This window comes from Anabrus simplex, chromosome 5 (genome assembly GCF_040414725.1).
Source record: "Anabrus simplex isolate iqAnaSimp1 chromosome 5, ASM4041472v1, whole genome shotgun sequence".
In the NCBI taxonomy this organism is placed as follows: Eukaryota; Metazoa; Arthropoda; class Insecta; order Orthoptera; family Tettigoniidae; genus Anabrus; species Anabrus simplex.
Window position 1 is genome coordinate 33,375,038 of NC_090269.1, and position 12,596 is coordinate 33,387,633.

General features: G+C 37.1%; 1 protein-coding gene across 2 annotated transcripts in view; it reads left to right on the forward strand.

The window, feature by feature from the left end:
* The window catches only part of LOC136873701 (ovarian-specific serine/threonine-protein kinase Lok), a 55,624-nt gene extending 43,531 nt beyond the window's left edge, over positions 1-12,093 (forward strand). For both annotated transcript variants that reach the window (XM_067146830.2, XM_067146831.2), the window contains 3 exons: positions 1,923-2,125; positions 5,826-6,012; positions 11,274-12,093. In XM_067146830.2, the coding sequence (XP_067002931.2) occupies positions 1,923-2,125; positions 5,826-6,012; positions 11,274-11,852 (969 nt within the window). In that variant the 3' untranslated portion in view covers positions 11,853-12,093. The remainder of the gene's footprint in view (positions 1-1,922; positions 2,126-5,825; positions 6,013-11,273) is intronic.
* Positions 12,094-12,596: the final 503 nt, after the last annotated feature.

Below are 12,596 nucleotides of genomic sequence, written 5' to 3' on the forward strand. Positions count from 1 at the left end.
GCCTACAACAAAAGCCACTAAGCATCGCTTTCATATTAAGGAAATGTGCATGGTTTGATGGACATCTGTGTCCTAGACCATACTTACAATAATTCTAGATGGCAATTTGGCAAAACTTCCATTCATGAGAAAATGATAGGGAGGGATGATGACCAAACAGCCTCATCTTAAGCGCCATGCCTGAAACAATCACATACATGTCCTACAATCTTAATATTAATGGCAAGAAATTATGTAGTAAAGCAAAGCAGTGATGGCAGGCGTCTACCAGTGACAACATAAAAATTGTGGCAAGCATTCTAATGAAGCACAGAACTGAGCCAAGTGACAATTGGACATCTTGTCCATCAGGACAACACTAAAGAGAAGCTGATAATTTTAAAGTTTTATATCTGGAATTCATACTGTAACTGTTACTAAGTGCATAAAATAAAAGGAATACATTTAAAACCGTCACAAATTTAGAATCATTAAACCACATTATAAAATCAAAATTAAATCCATTGATGAGGTAGAATACACAACAGCAAAGGTCAGAATATGGGAAGCAGCAAGAGCCCTACGAGGTGATGGAACAAAGCCTTTCATGGCTAAAAATTTGGAAAAGATGACTTTCTGGGAGCTAAAATTTTATTCAAATTAACATTAGTCAAAGCCTCAATAAGACCAAAGCAAGACCTACACAACATAATAACAGAAAGGAAATTAAGTTGGGTGCAACATATTTTCTTAAACAAAACACATGCACGGTGTGCTACATCAGGTTATTTACGAAGTGTCAAGTGCACCTCGGCACCAAAGAGAAATATTTCAAATCCCATTTCGACGATTTACATCTCAGTTACAGAGGGCTAGTCCCATTCTAATTAATTCAAGATTAGCTAAAGCCTTATACAAACAAAAATGTAGAAGAATACAAGATTACTTCATCAACCAAAACACAACAGGAGAGGAAAGTTAAAATACATCATGTTATACAGCACTACTGAGAACAAATCTTATAGAAAATTTTAATTTAAGGTAAATAAATGGTTAAAAACAAGGTTTGCCTCCGACAAGGTTGTAGATGCAACTATCTGCAAAGCTAAGTTATCGTGAAATGAAACAAGGTTAGCGGTTAACGTAAGATCCGAGGGCAAACTCCTGCATACTAAAAGAAAAGGTTTACATTTAAAATTTAAGGGAAGTTACAACCAAACATTTAAGAAACAAGAGTGCTTACTCTCCTAGGAGGCCAAGCTCCCCAGTGAGATAGGAGCTCAGAGCGAGCACGTTTAGCCTCTAAGACGGTCAATCATAAAAGACAACAGAAGCTCACTCCTCCCACCGAGGAGCAGTGAAGTTCGATAAACAGGAAATGGTAAGCATAGTAAGTGTAGGAGGAGACCGATAGCGATGCAGAATTAACCCTCAGGATTTTACATTGACCAATAGAAAACACTTTTATTCTGTCTAATGAATTCACTCTTCCTTCTTGCCGACGCTGTTAACTGCACAAGTTCTAGAAAAGTCCAGGCTTATGAAACATGAAATAATGCTTCCAGAATTGCGCATGTCCTACAGTATGTTCCTAAGTTTAGGCCAATATTTAAGATATTTTATACAACCACATAAATGAGAGTTCACATAGGTTCATTCAATTGCTCCCTTCTCACTGGCACACATACAGATGCCCTTTGTACAAATTGAGATTCATCACAGTGACTAATTTTAGTTGTAAATGTGGTACTTTTTGGACCCCAGACTAAGCAGCAACAGTCTGATATGCATTGGGTCATGTGTTTGTTTCAATTTTGTTTGATGATAAAAATGAGAGGTAGTTAAATGAATGGGAAAAATTATTACTAAGCTCATTTCAAGGTTCTATTTTTTTCCTTGCAGATTCTCCAGTAAGTAAATTTAATTGTTGATTTATGTTTCAGCCTGCTAACATCTTACTGGTATCCAGTTCCCCACATACTCTCATTAAGGTGACAGACTTTGGTCTAGCTAAGGATCAGAATTTGCACAGTGACATGACCACTTGTGCAGGTACAGAAGTCTACGTTGCTCCAGAGGTAATGGTATCTTCTCCATACACCAACAAAGTGGATATATGGAGTATGGGAGTTATTCTATACTACAGGTAAGGATGGATTCTCCTCCTTCTCTTAAGAGGTTGGTGATCGTCTTGGCAATGTGACCTCTGTCTACTGCAGCTTGTAGTGGATGGATTTATTTCATGCCGTCATCTGTGGCAAAGTTAAGGCTCAATTTTTAACCAGGAGAGTATTTTATAATAGGGGGAGGTATGAGTTGATCATCTCCCAAATGCAAGCTCACAGCCCATACTTTGTAGGCAACTCACTTGGTAGTAAGGAAATAAATAGATAATATTAGTAATAAATCAGGGAAATAATTCTGATTTGCCTGTGTGTTACCCTGCTCTTGTTTGTATGTACTGTAATTACACTGGCAGAAAAAGTATCTGAACACAAAGAAGGGGTTGTGCTAGATTAACGAACATTGATAGGCGTGTTTATACATCAGAAAGACGACATTGATTCAAATTTCCTATAAATTGCATTAGCATGGCGCTAGTAGTGGCCCCATGATGTTGCACATCAGGTTTGCTTTAAATACAGGCTGTAGGCTACTGTGCTAGAGCATTAGTTACAGGTGAGATTTGACAGAGCGACTGTGAGCAGGTCAAGAAAGCCTTTATGACGACGAAGAGGCCAGTCAGTATCAACAGCTCACGGTGGTTGAATGAGGCCGTATAATAGGTCTACGTGGATTTTCCTTCCACGCTATTGCAGAATGACTTGGCAGGGATGTCTCCACTCTGCATGTGTGCTGGCAGCAGTGGTCACGAGAAGCTACGCTCGTAAGAAGATTGGACTCTGGATGTCCCCGTGGCACCACCGAGACGAAGGACCGCTGTATTCGGCGTATGGCTGTAGTGGACTGTGTCTGCAGCAGCAATTTGAGCGGCAGTTGGCATCACAGTGAGGCAATGAACTGTTCAAAGTTGGTTACTCGAAGGACAGCTCCGAGCCAGATACCCTGCGGCGTGCATTCCACTTACCCCAAACCACCACCGTGTCGTCTGCGACTTCAGTGTTGTCAAGCGAGAGCTCATTGGAGGATAGAGTGGAGGTCCGTTGTGTTTCCTGATGAAAGCCAGTTCTGCCTTGGTGACATTGATGGCTGTGCATTGGTTAGAAGGAGGCCAAGTGAGCCTCTGCGTTCCACTTGTCTGTGGCGTCGACACATTGGACCTACACCAGGAGTTCTGGACAAGCATGCCACATTTGCAATGGCTTTTCTTGTGCGGATATTAACCTGTAGTCTTGTACCTTTAATCAATTAAATATATTACCTCAACAAATATATTGCCAAAATTTGCCTATTCTACATTCCTTATTTCATGGTGTTTGGATTTTTTTCTGCCAGTGTATACAACAAGATGGTCTTTGTATTATTCCTGTACACTGGTTTTAACTACCATACAAGAATTTGTGTATTTTCTCAAAAATAGGTCTTTTGTGGGTATTTATATACTTCTTTATTCAGTGTCATTAGACCTTCAAACACCACCAGACTTAGCCAGTATCAAACTCACCAACTTGGGCTCATCCGGCTCAGCTACTCATCTCAGAGTTCAGGGATCAAACCTGTTAGAGTTGATAGACAGATTTCACTCACTCCTGACCAATGTGTTTATTCATATTATTAGCGGTATAACATAACTCTGGTAGGTTTTGGTGCTGCTGGGATAGGAAAAATTCTAGGATAGGTAAGGTAGTGGCTGTGAACTTAATGGTAATTAAGGTGCTTAATGGAAAACTATGTAAATCACAGAAAACCATTTTAAGGTTTGCCAACATTGAGTTGTAAATAATATCTAGGGAGACCAGGTGCAAATAGATAAAAGAATAGGACAAAACTATTTAAAAAGGAAGACAATGCCAGAAAAAAGAGGACACAAAATCCTCCATCGAGAGTCTGAATTTAGACATAATATATTCTAATTTTCCATTACATAAACAAAATTTATTCATTTGCATATTATACAGTAAATTCTTACAAAATTTAAACAATGAAACTAATTTACTTGCCTTGCTGGTACTTCTGCCTTCACGAGTTTTGGGGTGTCTAACGTATACTTATAAACATTTACACACATGTTATAGATTACATTGAACCATTAAGAAGATTTTCACAGATTCTACTTTGATATGTTCCTATTATCAGTCCATTATGATGAGATCAATGAAAATAGTCTTTCTTCAATTGCATTGGGCCCTGGTATAGAAAAAAGTATTCTGCAAGTTTTAATAACTCTGAACTACAATCAACTGACTTAAGTGCATGGAAATACTTTGCCCATTTCTGACTACAAGGTAACTTTTTAAATTCAGAGTCTTTACTACTCTCATTCAGGAATTGTTTGAAATTGCAGAACTGATCAAAATATATCAAATCATCAGTTTGAAAGGATTTACACTTAGCTTGCAAGTACAGAATACTTTTTTTTTTTTTTTTGCTGTTTGCTTTACGTCGCAGTGACATGGATAGGTCTTATCGTGACATGGGATAGGAAAGGCCTAGGAGTGGGAAGGAAGTGGCCATGGCCTTCATTAAGGCACAGCCCCAGAATTTGCCTGGTGTGAAAATGGGAAACCACGGAAAAACATCTTCAGGGCTGCCGACAGTGGGGTTCAAACCCACTATCTCCTGGATGCAAGCTCACAGCCGCACACCCCTAACTGCACATCCAACTCACCCAGTAATACATTTTTAAATATCACAATAATCAGTATCACTTTTCAGCAACATCTGTTTAAAACAGGCTTCCTTTAAATCCTGTTTATGTCCTGTCACTTGTTACATTGTCATCTGTCACACCTTAACACAGCAATGTTCTGATGGGGTATTGCTGAGAGAAAAGCATGCAGCATACAGAGTGGTAAATAGTGTTTATAATCACAATACAAGGCATGCATAGAATAATCGCATGTACTGTATATCCATAATCACATATTTATATATTGATACGATATCAATGATGCTAAGTAAAATTCTTTCAAGAATAAAATTTACTGTGTCCACCTATTCAATACAATTATATTCTGTAGTGATTAAAACCTACATGAATTACAAACACTAATTAGGAACATGTTTCGCCCTAGTTTTGGGCATCTTCAGCCTAGGAGCAATTGAAATTATCTTACAATGACTAGAAATTGTCCATTGTAAGATAATTTTGATTGCTTCCTTGTACACATTGTAAACTATGTAAATATCACCTAAAGCACAACTTTTTATAAAAAAATTAGCATAAGACCATTGTATTTAGTTTTAAGTTCTAATGTTTATAGGTTTAAAGACTTGACCTTAAGATTATTATTAGGCTGAAGATGCCCAAAACTAGGGTGAAACATATTCCTAATTAGTGTTTGTAATTCATGTAGGATTTAATCACTATAGAATATAATTGTATTGAATAGGTGGACACAGTAAATTTTATTCTTGAAAGAATTTTACTTATTGTTATCTTCAATACGGAACAAAATGAGATTAGTTACTTGTACTTGTAAATCAATGATGCTGTCGCATAATGAAGAATATTTGTAAAAATAAAGTAGTACAACAGATTACCCCAAAATAAGCAGATTCACTAAAAAAACCAAGGGCTTTTTGGACTTTTTAAGTAATCCACCCAGACCCCAGATAGTGGTCTAAAAAGGTGAACATGTCCAGATAAAAGAGGATGTCTGGTAATCCTAATTATATCTGAATATGGTATTATGTTATTAATGTTATTTGGTATCTTATTACAGTTTAAGTGGGACGCTACCTTTCAATAGTCTTGGTGAAGCCCGAAGGGTCCAACACCATGTCATGTTTGCTGCTGATAAGTGGAGATATGTATCACTAACTGCATTGGAGCTAGTGAAGAGGATGCTGGTCACTTCTCCAGAGAGAAGAGCTAATGTCAATGAAGTTTTAGCCTCACCTTGGCTACAGGTACATTGAAGGGATAAGTACAGTACAAAGTAGCATCAGATAGATCTGAGATCAAACTTCGCCTGAATTAATAAATATACTTTGGATAATTTACCATTGAAAATCATTGGTGCAGATCTATGTCTGCCTTGTCAGTCCTATACAAAGTTATTTAATCTATATTAATAAAATGTTGTACATGTTCCCAGAATATCAACTATTCTCTTCATCAACAACCAAACATTCCACCAAATAATTTGAAGACTCGATACCTAATCTCCTAACAATATACTCTAAATAAGTTATATTTAAAATACAAGACTAGTCATCTAAATAAAATATTTAAAATTATATAAAAACCAACATTTTTTTTGTTACATAAAATAAGCATCTCTTCTTCTTAAAATTATATCACTAAAAACAATATGTGCATCTAGAGTTTAATTTTATTTAATTTCAGCTCCTTCTGTTTGAAACTTTCTCCAAATGGCTAACCTTTTTCTGGATGGCTGCTTGTATATGTATCAAGTCATAATGGTTACAATAATAAAAATTACACTTTGGATGATGAGACACTACAATCAAATACAGTAGAGACAATACACGACACTGAGCGAGATATCGAGGGACAGCTATTGGAGCTCACTCTAGCGGATAGACCTGAATGGTACTGATTCTGTCATAAGAGCACGTGTATTTTTGTGTGAAGTTTTTGGTGTTATTTATGCGTTTTCAGTGAGTTGACATAATTAAATAGTAGCGTGTGTCATTCCTTGATATCTCCTCTCAACATGAGGGGAAAGGTATGTGCTGTGTTTGGCTGCAGTAATTACGAAGTAGAGAAAAATGCGCGTTCGTTCTTCAGGTTCCCTCGTGACAAGAACATGTAAGTAATATTGTGTTTGCATATATATTCTTCCAGTGACAGAGATTTTTGTAGTACTTCATAATCTTCTGACCTGCTCGACCCATGTTTTAACGGGCTTAAAATATAATACGCATATTTTGTTGTATAGTGCAGCAGTTAACCTTCAATACCGATGTGTTGTTGTAGGTGTGATCTGTGGGTTTTGAAATGTCACAGAAGCGATTTGGATAAAGTGTACAAGAAAGAAGGGACGTTACGCATGTATAAGAATTATAAGATCTGTTCAGATCATTTCCAGGCCAGCGACTTTAAAAATCCTCGACTATATAGCCAAGGGTATGTTACATTTTTACTCTAATTGTACGTAAATATTCCTCAAAGCATCACTATCGGCAACATTTTCAAACTTTTCTTTCTTCTATCCCTCTTCTCAGATTAAAGCCGGGATTTTATAGATTTTCTTTCTGTTAGTTGGCTTCATGTTAAGAGGAAAATTGTCCAGCTATTAAATGTTAATTCATTCCATCATATGTGTAAGGAATGTACCGATATTTTTATTGACAAATGTCTCAATGTGATGATACATTGTTTTTAAATGAGGAAAAAAGACAAATCCAACCGTAAGATTTCAGGCAGGTATGCTAAAGCTAAAAAAGTAATGCATAAATGAAAGATCAAACCATTTCACAGCAGTCCATTTCACACCTTGTTTATATGTCTAATTTCAGTCTTTGAATAATAACCTTTTAAATAACTCTTCATTCATTTATCCAGAATTGCTTTAGCAACTTCGAAGTTAATATCTCAATACCACTGTCTTTCTAGACGCGATTTATTTATCCATTTCCGTATATACATTTCCATTGATATTTGAATTTAGCGCCATTTGTCCAGGTCAAGTCACTAGGAGCGCCACCGTCGAATTGTCTCCCAATTTAGCAAGGCGAAATCCGTAAGTGTCGTGTATTGTCTTTACTGTATTTGCTACAATGGATCATGCAGACTTTAGTTTTGATGAATCTCTTCATGTCCTGGAATAGTAGATATGGTAGTCTTTTATATTTATGCCATGTGATTTGTAACAAACTACTGACAAGCTTTATGTTTCACAACAATTTTGTTTGGTTTCTTCAAAAGTAAACCATTACACACCAGGTCCATTCTAATAATTTAAATTATTATGGTTTATGCAACTTGCATGTAAAGCAGACTTTATTCATGAGTTCAAAATAGTTTCTTCACCTTGTTCCTTTCTTTTATTTTTTTTTATTTTGTCTGTCCACCACCATGTCTTTTTCCCTTAACCCTTGCTTTTGTTTTTCCGCATACCTCAATATTTCTCACAGCTGACAATTTCACACGAACATGCGATGGACTTGGGCTATCTCAGGTAGCTGTTCACTATTACGTGTCTTATTCACCAGGATGGACAAACCAAGAACTGCAAACAATAAATTTTTTTTTTTAATCTACGAACTCGCACCAGATAACGAAACCAGGGAGTGTAGAAATCTGTCCTCTTTGAAAGAAAGAAGAAAAGCTCTTGATACTTATCAGAGGTGGAAACACTGGCGTATTTCTCTCGAGGTTCAAAATATGGGGGCAATTGGCATCCCAGATAGCAACTGTCTGGGACATGGGACATTTAACTCAAATACGGTACTGTCCTGTAAAATCCAGGACATCTGGCAACCCTAGTTGACTGGTCTAATTCTAGGCAGGCCGCTGTCACTAAAACTTCAACAGCATGACTGCTTGTTTGCATTCACAGAATTCTGCAAAATTTATAAACCTATAGGATGTTTACAGCAAGTTTCTTAAAAAGAAAATGAAGTTATTAACTTACGAGGGCAAGTCAATAAATAATTGAGGGAAAAATAATCAAAGTAACTTTCTGACATTTATTTCACTTTTCCACATATACACCCTGTACATTCAGGCACTTATCCCATCTCTTTACAAGTCCTTAAAAGCCAGCAGCAAAGAAGTCCTTTGGTTGCTGTTGCAGCCAACGTGTAACCTCATAGATTATGGCATCATCTGTATTAAGATGATGGCCACCCAAACAATTTTTTAGAGGCCCATCATCTGTATCAAGATGATGGCCACCCAAATGATTTTTTAGGGGCCCAAACAGATGAAAATCACTGGGGGCTAAGTCAGGAGCTGATCCACACGCTGTAATGTGGTTGCAGTTGACACCTCCACAGGACGACCAGGATGCTCCTCAACTCTGATGCTTTTCCTTCCATGGTTAAACTTCTGGATCTAATCGAACACAGCTTTCCATGAGAAACAGTTTTCACCATAGACGGGATGCATTCCACGATGCACTTCTTCTATGGACAGTCCTTTGGCCCACAAAAAGCGCACAACTGCACGCCATTCTTCTCGTGTACAGTCATGCAACACATGTGCCATCGTGCACTAACAGCCTCTGACTGACTGAGTGCCTGCGAGATGTCGTACAACAATCATACATATGCTGCCATCTGCTGGCAAAACATGCGCACGTAATTTCAAATGGTATAAGGCACACACATGTTTGTGACTTATTTATTGACTCACCCTCGTATTAACAATCCTTAAGTATTCACTAACTCTTCCCACCTAAAATTTGACTTCCAGGAGCACAACTCAATTACGAGAGCTTGTGAAACACACCAGGTGCTCAAACAAGATTTTCATAATATTTTTATGGATACAACACATTACTTTGACTAGATTTGCAATTCCTAATCGTGATAATTCACATTTAAAATATACAGTTGCTCAACAAGTATGAGCGCATGATATTCTGTAAGGTACTTGCAGGTATATTTTTTCTCAGAAACAACTGAACTTATAGATATAATGTTTGTTGCAGGTGTCTACAGGGAGATAATAATTAAATTTTCTAGGATGTACAGTTACTTTAACCCTTTCAGACCTGAAAGAAAACTGGAGGTGTGAATTTTTGTTTGTACGTCAAGAACTGACTAAAATGCTCCTTAATACACATATTAATAGTTTATTTTACAAAATAAAAACTAACATCCGAAAAACAGGACCCACACAATTGTGCGTATTAAAATGCAAAACCTCGTTGTATCACGTACGATGGTGTAGCTTCAAAATTTACGTTCACTAACCAATGTACACACTTCATTGAATATATTCCGGTATTCAGTAAAGCTTCTAGATTAATATAAACCCAGTAAATAAATACTTACTTTCGGCACTACTGCTTCCTGCCATCTCGCCGATCAACTGTGCTTTTTAAACTCTTCTTCCTTCGCCCTGGCGGTCAAGCGCATACTAAAATCAATTGAAATACACGCCACGTGTCCTGCGCAATCACTGAAGTCCGGTGTAGCGCCGAAAAAAAATCAAATACGGTCAGGGATAACTAAAATACGAACCCGCACAATTGTGCGTACTCGGTCTGAAAGGGATAAAGCACTACTGGATTAGCAATTATTAGTAGGCTGATGAAGGAATTCAAATAAATGGCTTCATCTTGCTCTGAAATGGGCAGATTTTTAGAAAAGCCACTCATTTCAGGAGTATTAAGAAACTTGAGGATTCTCGGTACCAAAACAGTTAGTTGCTCTGCTGCAGAATATTGCCCATCATACGCCATGAGGAGGCTTTTTCTTACATTACAAGTTAGAATTCAACTTCAGTTCTTGCCCTCTTTTTCATACTGCTTTATCACTTCTACCTGCAGCCTTAGACATTTTACAGATTTGTAGACATTTCTTCTAATGTATGCTAAGAAGCAGATTGTGTCGAACACCTGCAAGTTATATTGATGTCAACAAGCAGCTCCTCTCTTCAGACCCTTATCAAGTTTGGATTGTTGTATTTATAAAACTTACATTTTTCTAAAATGTAGTTCAAAAGCTTTATTGAATGAATTTTCTAATTCAAGTAATTTATTATATACCTAGTCCTCACTCAGTTGTTGCTCTTTTTTTTATATATAGTTACTGGTAATACTTTTTTTCTGTACAGAATATTGAAAAATTGAACATGATCTTTCTGCTCTGAGAATGTATTACTTTGCTTGATTTCTTAGGAGACATTTCTATTTTTTGAAGAGCTACAGTTCCATGAATATAGAAGAAACACAGTCGAAAGAAACTTGATCTCTCATAGTACATGAATAATGGGAGTATTATTGCCAGACAGTTCACTAATATTCCGTGAAGACATTGCTATACCACTCGTGCTGGGGTAACAGATTGCATCACTCTGTTATAGCAAACAGTTCCCCTCCCCAATCATCACTCATTAGATGTTCTATAACGTATGGCAGGATTATATCAGGAATTTTACAAATACAAAACTAATTCCTTTTTGTTATAGTATTTAATTATCTTCTTTAGATTAGAAAAGGCAACTTTGCTAATATTTTAAACATTCTTTACAGGATGAACCGATGAAAGAAGATGCTCACTCTCTCATGGGATCACATGTTGTTCAAAGTCCTGCCTCACCAACAGGCGAAAAGCTTTTATCACCAACTAATAGAAATACACCTCAAGTGGCAAGGAATAACGTGTCTCCAACAAGACCGAAAGCAGTATCTCCAGCAAAAGTAACTGCTGTATCTCCTGCAAGAATAAATGTTGTATTACCAGCAAGACTAAATATTCCATCACCAGCAGATAAATCTCCATCCCCTACACCACAAAATAGGACACCTGTGTCTCCACGGGGAGTACTGCAGTACCTGACACCGAGTTCTGGGGCTGATAAACCAAAGGTAGCTAATCCTCCCATTCATGTAGCAGCTGTGCCAGCAATAAACCAATCTCCTAATAGACTGAGAGCAAGATCTCCAGCTTCTCCAAAGAAATGGGACTATTCACCAGCACCAGTAAGTCCTTACAAACCAGGACAGTTTGCAGTAGCAGTTGGTGTTAAACTTCCAGTGGTACATAAGGCACAGAAAACTTTTCTGCTGGAAGCACGTAAAAACTTGAAATCCACACCAGGGAAACCCTAAGACCATGGCTCTTCAGGCAATGAATGAATGTTAGTACCATAGAAAGCTGTTCATCTGAAGTAAAGGGGCCTGGAACCATTTTGGATAAACCATTACTACTAATCTCAGTAATGAAACAAGATGCTACAGTGTTAATAGCAGTAATATTATAAAGAGAAAGCACACTTATTCTCTCTCACTGTATGCAAGGACATCTATATCTCGCTAGCATATGATTAAAAGTATATCAGTTAGTTTATTATATTGGGAAGTTTACATTCATTCAGTAAAACACAAGGCAACCTGAAACAAAACCTGATGTTAGGTCAACATTACTATAGAAAAATATTCCCCATTTAATGCATGCAGTGGAATCATAGAGGCTTTCTCACACCTAAGACTTTAAATTCTATCTGCCATTAGCAAGTCAATATCAACCTCACTATCACTATGCCATCTTCTTTAGTTCTTCACTGTAGCACTGTATCTACAATTTAGTGATCTGTTACACTTTTTCTGATTGTAGCCAGAATATACAGTGACCTCACAGTGTGATATTTACCACGTTATCTCTTTTAGATTGCCGTAAAAATTTTAAATATTCTCGTCTTCTTTAGTGGTAAATCCATTAGAGACTCTTCCATGATTTTTAAAGAGATGCAGGTGAAATATTTCTCCAGGATTTTTCTCACCATTAATGACACTCTTGAGTCTCTTATACAAGGAATATAATTTAAGACTTTGCAATTCTGCTCACAGGTCTTG